We start from the raw sequence: 12,090 nt of genomic DNA, 5'->3' as shown, positions 1-12,090 counted from the left end.
TGCATCCTGCACTGCTCTGCTGCCGCACTGTGTGCACTCTGGGATCTTTTGCAGAAAGCAGTGGGATCCAGTCAACTGGTGCAAACCACATCATTCCCCCGATTTCTCTTGCCAGGTCCCATTTATGCCCTAATGTTTGTGAGCTAGACCTTAGTATGTTCGGAGCCCTGTCAGCAGCTGGAAGGAAACACTGGCGATCAGAGCAACCCTCGCAGCCCCATTTGTAGCAGGCTCTTTGGATTCCTGCCTTTAAGTCACACAGGGATTTCAGAGTGAGGGTAACGGGGCATCTGAAAAGGAAAAAGTTGAAATCCAGCAGATGTTTCTCACTGATCTCTTCCTGAAGCAGCGGACTGCTGAGGCTGAGCCAGCGCTGCAGACCTGGGAAAACCAGCAACGTGTGTGGTGCTTTTGGATGTCCCAGGCTGCTTTCTTTCCACAGGGCATGTTCAGCAGCTGTAGAGCCCATTCCTGTGCGCTGAGTCCTTGTGCTCATCCTAGGATGTGTCATTCTGGGATGTGTCCTTGGCCTCTGCTTCCCTGCCAGCGCCATTTCACATACTATTTGGCCAGCAGAAAGTGCTTCAAACGGCTTAGCAGTCCCAGAATGGCAACGAAATCTGCACGTGGATGACTGAAAGACAGATGGAGGGGCTGGCTGTGGATGAGAAGCACCGCTTCTGCAAGGTACAGTAAGCAGCTACCAAAATATTTGCTGGTACAAGGGTGGAGTCTTGCAGATGGGCTGCAGAAGGAAGCAAGCAGAGCTGGCAGATGTTTTAAGCCTCAATGTAGAGGCCTCTCTGAGATGTGCAACCACTCAAGAGCACAGACAGAGGGACGTATTGCCCTCCTCGAGGCTAGAGACAAGTTGTGAACAAGGCTGGCATGTTTCTAAGAGGTTTTAATTACAATTGCTGCACATGTTTTAATATGCATGTGGCATAGTGCAAGGATTTTTCTCATTCTTCATACATATATTTAAATATATCCTCAGAGCAGGAGTGAAATCTTGGTATTTTTAATTTAAAATCTGCAGATAAATTGGTTTTCAAGATAAGGCGGGGACTTCAGCACGTATGAGGCTCAAAAGCATGAATGGAGGGCACGTGCAAAAAGGAATGAATGCATGAGATTAATTTGTGTGCATTTAAAAATAGAAACTGTACGTAATGCTGTGCAAAGCTGAAATCTATTTTTAGCTGTTTACATAGAACGGAAGCATATGTTCTCAAGGTCTCCAGTTCGCCTATGTGGGTTGGTCAAAAAGTTGTGACACGCTGAGAAAGGCATTTGCACCCTGTTTTTAGCAGAAGCCACATCCAAAAACATGAATTTAAAAGAGGAGAGACTGCAAAATACTTACAGGCCACAAGGCAATCTTTGCCCCACTCTCTCATATGCCTTGCCAACCTTTCAGCACCTGAATCTCCCAGCTTTTGACTGCCTCCCTCTCTGTCATTCTGCATGAGCCTTTTCCTCAAGCCCGCTCTTTTTTTGTCTCTCAGAGGATGTAGGCAGCTCCGTGTCACATCCTCCCGTGGACATTTTTTCCTCCTTCCAACAGAGAGGAGAGTTCACTGAAGAAACTTGTGGATCTGCATGCTGTGCACTACAAAATAGCTAGTTCTGCAGTGACATGCAGAAAGATGCATACCCTCACATGCCTTAAAACATTTCTTTCTACAGTGTGTATGTGTTGTGATTTGGTATCATCTCATGCAAGAGCAGAGCTAAATATTGAGTGAAACTGAAAGCCAAGTATGTAGTTTAAGAACTCACTCTTTTGTGTGTGTGCCACAACAGCAATATTGGGCAAGCCCATGAGATGCCAACATCCCACTGTGAAAAGTAGCACATGACAGTAAGGGGCAACAGGGGGACAGGAGTCAATATTGTGTCAGGCAGGCGTGAACAGGACGTATGAAAGCTGAAGCAGTGGTTGTGGAAAATGTTTTTACAGGGAAAAGAATGGTATACTAACACACAGAGGAGGGAGGAAGTAAAAGTCCATAAGGCAGAGGAAGGGTAAATGAGCAGAATGCCACTGTCAGGCCCTTCAGCTACAGTAAGTACTGTTACATGATGGTTTATGTCAAACAATACTAACAGAGGAGGATTCCAGCCCGTCTGGAGCTCTGCCTACAACTGTCACCCTGCCCCTGAAATTCAGCAATATTGTCGCTGACCTATCATTGCACCAGCTTTGAATACCCTTCCAAAGGATATCGGCTTCAAAGTCTAAGCCTTACGACCTTTTGCTGCAGAGCTAATCTCTTCTTGTTTGTGTTCCTGTCAGCGTTGGTCTGCATCCACAAAATGCAGTGCGATCTCTATCACTTGCAGGCCCACGGCATGTCCCCTTTCACTCGTGAAGACGTGCAGACGTGCCGTGGTGGGGCACCAAATAAAATCACTTGATAGCCACGCACACGATACTGGCGTGTACACATCCCACACGTGAATAGCAAAGGGCAGCACTCGGCCGCCAGCCAGCGTTTGGCCGGTGAGGTGACGTTTGATCGATGCGACACCGGATCGATAGCAAGCACGCAAGAAAACAAGCAGGAAGAAGATGTGGTAAGGAATGCCGGTGGGAGGACCTGGCAGACGCTCGCGGGAGTTGATTCAGAAGGGAGATGCAGCCCCACCTGTTCTGCTGTGAGCAAACTTGCCCTGCACCGCAGCACTGCTGTACTCGACGTGGGTTTAATAACACATGTCGAAACGTCAGGTGGTTCGCAGCAAGGAATTGTGCTGGGGACGCCCGTCTCTCTGAAGGGAGATAGCCCAAGCTGACTTACAACGAGAGCCAAGTGCCAGAGAGCTGCTGCTGAGCAGGATAGGGATTTTGGCCTCATGACAAAAATCACACCCCTGTGTGTGTGCCCAGGAAATGATGGGGGCCTAGAATTCAATGAGATGAGAGATAAGCATGAGGGTAACTAACAGTCAAGACTGTTAAAAAATTATAATTAACAAATAATCTTGCTGTACATCATTCCTCCCATTGTTCTTGGCCGTATCTGTAAATAAAATAAGACTGTACTAATAGATGTGGAATTTCTTATACTTCTACCCTATATAGCTCTTACCATCATCCTGTGAGCAACTACGGCCCCTCGCAGTCAGTCCTTTTCAACCTGTTGTTCACCACATTGATGCTTGGCCTTGAATTAAAACCTTATTTCTGATAAATTGTGTCATCATGAAAAGATCCCTCTCTCTCTCTGTTTTTTTTTTTTTTTTAATATAGACTGTACTTAGGGGCTCCACAAGAGCTACAATGCCTTAACAATATCATTTGGAGCTATTTTCTATGTGTATGATGTCCCTACAGGTTGCAATGAATTCCAGCCTCTGAAACATTTTTGTATGGCTTGGCTTGGACATAGTGGCAAGCTCCTTGCACTTGGTCTACCCTTAACTACTGAGAGGTATTATTGATTTTTACTCTATTTTAACACAGAATATTTGGTAACATCAGTAGTGCTCGAGAGTTGTTTATAATCAAATAAATAAACAAGAAGACAGAAAAAATACAATATATTTCTAGTAATTTGAAAATACAACATTTCCATTTAAAGCGTTATTGTATTTTTCATTTTAACGTCTATTTTTACTTTCATTCATATACTCTGGCTTGCTTTACCTCATATGGGAGCAACACAAAGCACAGGAAGTCCGTCAGCCAGATAAACTGCAATTACAACTGCCTCATTTTGACAGAGCTATGCAAAACATCCAGCACACAGGCCAGCTTCGCCTCCACCAGCTCACTGTATCCACCCTGCACCTTTCTGCTAGCCTGCACGTACATGTGCATGTAAATATCACCTTCAGTGTGATAAATCGCTTTCACGTAGTGAATAAAGTCTGAAAAATCATTTAGAGCAAAAGGGAAATTTTCTTTTTTATCTTCATAATAGAAATGTCAACTACTGGGACTCGTTTTCTTTTTTCACAATGGGTTCTGTTTCCTAATAGTCTCTTTGGAAGTGTCTAAGTTGCAAAATGATTTGGGCAATATAGGAACCGAAGCTGTGACCAGGGGCTACAGCAAAGGCAGCAGTAGACAAAGCAGCCAGAGGGATGACCGTGGTCCTCTGTCCTGCAAGATCTCTGTTCTACCGACAGCAGGAGAAGGTTCAGAGACAAGCCAGAGCTCGATGTGCGGTCAAGAAATCTGCTTTATTTGAAATTCTCATCCAGCCCAGTGCGTAGGAGTGACTCCGTATGGGGACATGACCCTTGAAAGCAGACTCCAGTAACACTGCTGAGGTCAGCAGCCTTCCCAGAACAGCATCAGCCAGGAGAGAAGCTATTTTTTCACTTCACAACCTTCTTTCTGATCAATGCAAAACCTCATTCTGAAAGCCACCTGCTTCCAAACACCAAACCCGAGCTGCCCACCTCCCCCCGCAGCCCCACAACCATGCACACGTGCACTTTCAAGGTTTTTTAGAGTTGCGCTTTCCAAAGGTTCAGAACCCACTGCCAAGACTATTCGAATGCAGTGTGGATTGTGGATATCATTGCTCAAGTACATGCAATTTCATTTTCAGCACTGTCACTTTAATGTGGAAGAAAATATTGAAAATGGGAATGTTGGGGAAAATATATTTTATATATATATATACTACATACATACATACATATATATATATATCTATATATATATATATAAAAAAATCAGAGGCTTATAGTTTGACTGTGTTAGTTGTAGTCACATCCAGACCTACTTCCAGTGACTTAAAGTGTCAGAATTCGCTATGCAGCTGCCCTGTAACTGCTGTCACGCTAGGGGCATGACTCATAACAATGGCACCATTGTTGTTTTGAGGACTTTTTTGTAGCTTTTCTTCTCTCTCAGATGGGAAGGGAACGGTAAGAGTCATCTAGCCTGACCTGTAAAACGCCAACACCTAGTAATTAGTTAAGGTAAGCGTGTTCCTGTTTGCTGTTTTGCCCCAGATGCAGGACTGTTTGGGGACCCCAGGTTTATTTCAAAGCCACAGCAGTGGCTCAAAGAGTGGCAGGATGTCACCCTGCTTCCCTTTCCCCTTTTCTGTGTGGGTGTGCGAGCTTGGAGGGCACACACATTCCTCTGGGATATGTGAGGACATCCGTCCCAAACCTCCGCTCCTTTACCAGGCCTGCTCCCCTCGCTGGGGGTCGGCCTCTTCTCACAGGTAACTAGTGACAGGACTAGAAGGAATGGCCTCAAGTTGTGCCTGGGGAGGTTCAGGTTGGAAATGAGGAGACATTTCTCCTCAGAAAGAGCAGTCAGGCACTGGGACGGGTTGCCCAGGGAGGCGGCGGCGTCACCGTCCCTGGGGGTGTTCAAGGAAAGGTTGGACGTGGTGCTTAGGGACACGGCTCAGTGGGTGACATTGGTGGCAGGGGGATGGTTGGGCCAGGTGATCTCGGAGGTCTTTTCCACCCCTAACGATGCCACGACCCTACGAAACCACCGCCCCCGCGCTCGCCCGGGGCTCCCCTGCGGCCCACCCCCCACCCCGCCTCGTTATGTAACGGCGGTGGCGCCGCCATTTGCCGCCGGGGCCGGGGCGGAGCCGTGCATGCGCTGTGGTCGCCCTCCTCCTTCCTCCTCCTTCCTCCTCCTCGCGGGCAGGCGGCGGCGGCTGCAGCGGGGCCGCGCGGAGCCTTCTCCTGCCGCTCTGAGGCCGCGCTCCCAGGCCGGGTGAGGGGCGGCGGGCAGCGGGCGGGGGCCGGGGCCGGGGCCGGGGCCGGGGCCGGGGCCGGGGCCGGGCGGGCAGCGGGGGGCTCGGAGCGGCCACACGGACCCCGCCAGGCCCTGCCTGAGCCCGCGGCCTCCCCCTGCCGCCTCCGGGGAGCCGGGGGGGGAGCCGGGGCTGCCGGTACCGGGCTGAGGGTGCGGAGGGTGCCTCGCAGGGGGCTGAGCCCGCCGGGGGCGGCCCCGCCGTGTCCCCGCGTCCCCCGGTGTCCCCGCGGCCTGCTGGGCTTCCCCGCCTGGTGCCGGGGAGCGGCGCTTGTCTGCCCTGGGCCGTCGGAATGCGGGTTTGGGGCGTCGGTGGGCTCACTTGTGTCTCCTTTTACTCCCATAAACAAACTTTGGGGTGATTTTAGCACTCTCTTAACACCCTAATAACCCGACTAACCTTAATTTTCCACTAATCGAGTACTCGTTCTCTGCGTTTCAGCTGTATCAGTGTAATTTGCGGTGTCTAAACGCTCGATTTTTTTTTTGCTCGCAGGCGCCGTGTGAAGGTTGATGTTTTTTAAGCAGATGTTCTCGGTTGTGTTTTCTCGTTTGGGGCTTAACTAAGAACACTGCCCGCCTGCTGCACCCAAGGTCAGCGTGACTGAGCTGCTGCGGTGTGTTCGTTCAGCAGCCCTTTTCAAGGGCCGAAATACAAAGCGATATAAAAATGCTTCGTGAAAATTTCTGTCAGCAGCCCCTGACTCTTGAGAGATTGCTGTAATCCCAAGAAAATAGAACTGAACTGAAACCATGGCTCTTTATAACGTATGCGAAGCAATTGGCAATACCTCATTTCTTTTTTTTTTTTTTTTTTTTTTAATGGGGAGTCAGTGTTCTTGCGGAGCTGTGATGTACATAAACAGCGAGAGGCCCTGGCTGGGATGTTTCAGGGTAGCTGTAGGATCTGCTGGCTGTGAAACAGGCTGGTGGTTTCAGTTTAACGCCCTGTGCTGCAGCTCATGGGAGCTGTTGAATGTCACATGTATCTCTGCATTCTTGTTAGTACAATTGGTGTTTTCTTGTGTTCAGACAGATTTTGTTAGCCATACGAATAATCGCTGTGGAATTACTTGGGCTTTTACAGAAACGGCTGATGAAGGAGGAGGGAGCGCTGAAAATGTAGCCTAATGCTGCTGCCCAGGGCTGCGTGGTGGCGTGATACACCCTGAAAAAATGGGAGTGTGGCCTGAGAGGTGCCTGCCGGTGGCTGCGAGCTGGTTTGGGTCAGGGCTGTCCTTCCGCTCAGTGCTGGGCGCTGTGATGCTCCGTGTCTGGAAATCCACGCGGTGCTAGTGAATGCCCAGATGTAGGGAGTGTTTCAGAGAAACTTCACTTCTGTAATGGCAGTGAGGGCTTCTTGTGTGTGTTGACGGGAGCTCGGCCTCTGTTTGGACAGGCTGTTCTCCCTCCAGCCTGTGTCCTTGCTGGAAGGATTGCGTGACGGACCGACTGTGTCCCCGCAGAGTGCTGCGTCGCTGGAAATGTGCAGCTTGTGTATGGGCAGTAACCAACCTGCCAGCCTGTGGGGAACACTAGACCTTAACTGGCTGTCCTCGAAACGGTGGACTCCAGTAGCTCTCCTGCGCTTGTGCAGTAAGCCTCGCGTCTCTGTGAGAGCCACGCAACTGGATTATGCGTGGGACGCGAGGGACTGTAAGAAAGATAATAGCTGGAAGTGGGCTGCTGGGTTATATAACCGCGTTCTGAATCCTGCCGTGTCGGTGCGCCCCAGTCCTGCCTGGGGTACAGGCTGAGTTGGGTGTCCTGGTGGGCTGCACGCAGGTGGAGCCTTCCTGGTGTAGAACGTGCTGCTTTGCGGCTCCACCAAATGTGACTTTTCAACCTCATTTCTGTTTGTGGTGGACCTTCTCATGGCAGGTGGCAATAGCGTTTGCTTCCTTTATGCTTGTGGGCTGTGTAGAATAGTGGCTTCCAGTGGACACAGCTTTACGCCTGTCTTTCCAAGAAATATGTATGCATGCATATAAAATCAGCTGAAGATCGAAAAGGATGGCCACCTCTAAAAACAGCCTTGGATAAAGAGGGATGACACATCATTCTTACCGTTCCTGATTCCAAAGCAGATCACAGCAGGTACACCAGAAGACGGTGATGCAGCTTGGGGAACATTTCTCATTTCCCTTTCTTGAAACCTGTTCCAAGTTCCAGAAATAAAGGTTGAGTCTCCATATATTGAAGACGTTTGTCAAAATTAAACCTGGAAGCTTTTCAGAGGAAGAAACTTTAGTATGGACTAAAAAACTGTTGCATCTTTTTTAGATACAGAGACCATAGGATCTTCACAAAGTAAAGAGCCTAAACAGATGTCCGTTGTGTATGAATTATGGGAGTTGTAGGCCAGAGTGCATGGACAGCACGACTGCTTACATTCGTAGTCACAGCTTCTGAGTCGGCTAGCAGCGGTAGTTTCTCACACTTCTAGACTAAATGTCTTCTTTTTGTTTGTAGATATGGCTCGTGGACAGCAGAAGATTCAGTCGCAGCAGAAAAATGCCAAAAAGCAAGCTGAGCAAAAAAAGAAACAAGGACATGATCAGAAGGCTGCAGCCAAGGCTGCCTTGATATATACCTGCACTGTCTGTAGGGTAAGGGAGACCGAAGGCAAAATATTATTGTGGGCAGGTCTGTCTCCGGGCCTAGAGCAGAACTTTTAGAAGATTATACAGCGTAAACTGAAGCACTTTTAAGTGGCTCTCCAGTTTGTTACTGTAAGCATTTGTATCTGTTATATTACTTGCTTACAGATCACTGAGCTGTATAGATAACTGAGATAGGAGAAATTGAGAGGTCGCGTACTGATCTGGTTCAGGTAGTTCAGTCATCTCCCTGAATTGTGAGGGGCTGCGTGCACTTTCAGTATGCTGTAAATACTTCCTGATTAGCCTCCGGGTAGAAAGATCTTCTCTTTGTGATGAAATTGGCCTGCCCTAACATCACTGGTTGTTGATGTTAATGTGCAGGGGGAAAGGTGGTATTGGATGCTGCCAAAAGCTTTAATGCAAGTTCAATATACGGTAACTTCTATTAGAATAGAAGTCTTGATGAGAGAACAGAAATCTGAGCGCTGTTCAGATTATATTTTCCTTATGGGTGTTCTTCTGGAGCGTTCCAGTGTTGGAGCTGAAGTATAAACTTGCCATTTTCACTTAAACGGTGAATTTTAGAATAGATTTGTCACTTTTTGAGTCTTAATCAAGGTTCCAAATTAAGGGCTGCTCACTTAGGTATTTTTAGCCAGCTCCTCTTTTTGTGAAATGGGACTGTAGCAGCAATTACTTTGGGCAGTTGTTGCTTGCAAATATGTTGTAGCAATAGTCTGAGACTGCTTGTGCCAAGCAGAGGGTCAGACTGAGCAACGCAACTCCCTGGCCCCTTGATAAACAGTGAATAGCTTTCATAAAGATTTGGTTTGGAGAAGGATCAGTGCTCACCTTTTAGCTGTTGGAAATAAGGAGGTGGGTTTTTTTATCAAACTACTGTATGAAATGTAAGGTTTGCAGGCAGATTGCTAGTAAGAATAATAACTGCTGGTGAAGATGCCAAGACGGTATGATACTAGTACTTAAATACCCCTCAGGAAACCTGAGGTTAAATATTCTCTCTTAATCTGCAGATAAATTAATGGTGCTCCTGTCTCTAGACAGTGTCACTGAAGAGATGTTTTACTTCCCCTACACAAAAAAAAAAAAAGAAAAACCTAGGGGGGAGCAGGTTTTGTAGTATCATCTAACTCTTGTACTGTGCATAAAGCTAAATGTCTCTCTTTAATCAGACACAAATGCCGGATCCCAAGACCTTCAAACAGCACTTTGAAAGCAAGCATCCTAAGACTCCACTTCCTCCAGAACTGGCTGATGTTCAGGCATAAAGTTGTCTACAGGTCATTACCTTAATTTCTAAATCGTTATCTGAGAAGGTATATTATGAACCATTTTTTTGTTTGGTTGTCTTTTTTACCCCCACCAACTGGGACTTACAAGTTGCTTCATTTTCCTTGATATAAAAAGTCTATAACTGTAAGTTAAATTTAAACTCCTGAACTGTTGCATCAAGAAGAAAGCTAATACTTACATAGCTGAAGTGGTTGTGGCATTTCACTGTGTCCGGAGGGTGTTTTTGGAAGGTATTTACATTACTTGAAATGGTCATCCGTAGAGTCGTAGGAATACTTTGTTCATTAGTTACTGCTTTGAAATGTTAGCTTTTGCACTTTTTGCTTTGAACAAAGTATTTATAATAAATAGGATCTGTGGGTTACAAAACATGTAATGAAAGCAGAATTGTTTAGCATATTTCCAACAATTCAGCCGCCTTTGTTCCTGAAGCTATGCAAGTGAATGCAGATTTTTCTGCATTCAAATACAAAATGTAACCTCTGCGTTAACTCCAGAAGAGATTTCTCGACGGCCAGTTGTGAGGCTGTAACTGAAAGTGGTTATAATTAAAGGCTGAAATGAGGCAAAAAAACAGTATTATGGCATTTCATTCGCTCAAAGGTAAACAGCATTGTGTAATAGTTCAGCTTAACGGAGTTGTTCTTGTTTTTTGTAGGTGAAGTCATGGCACCTATTGACTCTTCTACTGTCAGACCTTACATAACAAACCTGCAGCTGCTTTTCTAAAACTGTTGATCAGCAAAAATGAAGGGGCTACAGAAACGTTCATATTTTTATGCTGTTCCCTCTTGGGCTTCACGCAAAGACAATTCTGTGTAAATGTACAGTTGTGCCCTCTTTGGAAATCCTGAAAAATCAGTCCATACTTGTTATAAAAAAAAAAAATTTTTTACAATTGTAATTATATTGATGTTCATATTGTGTAAAATAACTCATTTAATAAAGTAGTACTTTGATTTTACAATATCACAGATTAAATGCCTGTAGAAGTTCTGTTTCAACTTTCTGCATTATCTGCCTTATAAAATAATAAAAGACAAAGTGGAATTTTCCCCATCCTGCCAAAACACGAGCAGTATCATTCCACTGAAAGTAATGTACATTACAGTAAACGAATCTTAAGTGAAGAGGGAAGCTGCTCAGATTCACTGGTTGATGTGCTGCCTGCTTGAGCTCACTCGCTAATGTTCAAGTTACAGACTCGAGAGGCACGGCGAGCTCCCTAGAAGCTGCACGAGAATTGTGAGACTTCCTTCTACGCTTCTGTCCTGTGTATTGGAGTCTATGCTACAAGCCATTTCAAAGGGGATTCTTGTACTGTGAGGGAGCTAGGTCCTTGGAATCTTGCACTGGAGAGACTCGTGGTAGGCTTGTGTTCCTTAATAGTCGGTAGGTGCCTGAGGAAGCTGAGAGGTGATAGAATTTAGTGTTTCTGGGGATGCTGGCTTGAAAAACACTCACAGATATTAGTTAAAAGCAACTCTGCTCTGAGTTGAGAATTTGATTTGAGAAGCGTTTTGAAGATACTCGAGCAGTCAACCGCATGTGTTTCCCCCTCAAATGCATCTGGTTATTTCAGTAGCAGCTCTTCAGGAAGTACATAAAATAGCCAGCCACTAATAGCCCTTCTTCACAACCAGCTTAAAATAAGCCTGTTCAAAGAGAGCCAAAGTAACTGAAACGTTATGGCTAGCTTAAGAAATTGCATGCGATTAAAGTTGCAGTGACAAGAAAAAGCTGGATAATAGCTCTGGCCAAAAACACTTGAGAAGCTAACCGTGATTAGCCTTTAAATGTTCTGGGCTCAGTTCTAATCCCAGATGTATGGTGCAGAAGTAGTGAAAAAACATCTGAATTGTTCTAGAGGGTCTGCTGTACAAAATCCTGTCTTTGGGATTTGGAGGGGGCTTATTCAGAGCTTTTCTTGAGAGCTCCCAGTAAGAAGCAATGCTACAACTGCTGTGACTTTCTGTAGTTACAAGGGATGTAAAAATAAAAATTGTGGTGGTCCAAGTAACCCTTGCTGCGCAGCAGGACTGTACATTTGACCCTCAAATGGCTTCCTAAAGTCTAGGACCATAGTCTCAAAGACTCATTCACTTAAAAGAATGCACTTGGTATTTTATTATATAAAGTCAAAGCCTTCGTCCTCGTCCACTCTTTTGCTCTTTAATGAACTACTTCTGTGAGACTAGCTTCCTGTCCTCTTTGCTGTGACAGTATCTGTGTAAATACTTCCTTTGACATGAAGTTTCTCTGTATTATAGTCACTCCGGGATAACCTGTGTACCACTTAACTTTTATAGATGATGTTGTTCTCCTCTGCGAGTGATCCACTACTGCACTTGTACACCTGACATCAGAATGTAACCCTTCATTTATTTTTTCTTTGATGTTATCAATAACTATATCCTGACCAACTGGCTC

At 46.0% G+C, this 12,090-nt stretch overlaps 1 protein-coding gene and 1 long non-coding RNA gene across 3 annotated transcripts; both read left to right on the top strand.

Moving 5' to 3' along the window:
- Window positions 1-301: 301 nt before the first annotated feature.
- Window positions 302-3,048, top strand: LOC121065680. Its single transcript, XR_005817246.1, has 2 exons — window positions 302-687; window positions 2,347-3,048. It is a non-coding gene; the product is annotated as an uncharacterized LOC121065680 (long non-coding RNA).
- Window positions 3,049-5,525: 2,477 nt separating this feature from the next.
- On the top strand, window positions 5,526-10,634 carry ZNF706 (zinc finger protein 706). Of its 2 annotated transcripts, none has more exons than XM_040548648.1 (4): window positions 5,526-5,704; window positions 8,216-8,352; window positions 9,540-9,647; window positions 10,319-10,634. In XM_040548648.1, exons 2-3 carry the CDS (start codon window positions 8,218-8,220, stop codon window positions 9,633-9,635), a joined length of 231 nt encoding a protein of 76 aa, XP_040404582.1. In that variant the 5' UTR covers window positions 5,526-5,704; window positions 8,216-8,217; the 3' UTR covers window positions 9,636-9,647; window positions 10,319-10,634. The 2 variants fall into 2 exon arrangements, with proteins under 2 accessions (XP_040404582.1, XP_040404583.1); XM_040548649.1 differs by lacking the exon at window positions 5,526-5,704 and adding an exon at window positions 6,642-7,840.
- Window positions 10,635-12,090: the final 1,456 nt, after the last annotated feature.

The sequence above is a fragment of the Cygnus olor genome, chromosome 2 (assembly GCF_009769625.2).
Source record: "Cygnus olor isolate bCygOlo1 chromosome 2, bCygOlo1.pri.v2, whole genome shotgun sequence".
NCBI lineage: Eukaryota > Metazoa > Chordata > Aves > Anseriformes > Anatidae > Cygnus > Cygnus olor.
Note: the sequence above shows the minus strand (reverse complement) of the source record. Positions and strands in the feature narration are given on the sequence as shown.

What these genes read in the sequence shown, in the direction of transcription:
- ZNF706 (XM_040548648.1), top strand. Translation starts at nt 8,218, where the DNA reads ATGGCTCGTGGACAGCAGAAGATTCAGTCGCAGCAGAAAAATGCCAAA. An exon ending in ATACCTGCACTGTCTGTAGG is followed by an intron (nt 8,353 to 9,539) that starts GTAAGGGAGACC and finishes CTCTTTAATCAG; the next exon opens with ACACAAATGCCGGATCCCAA.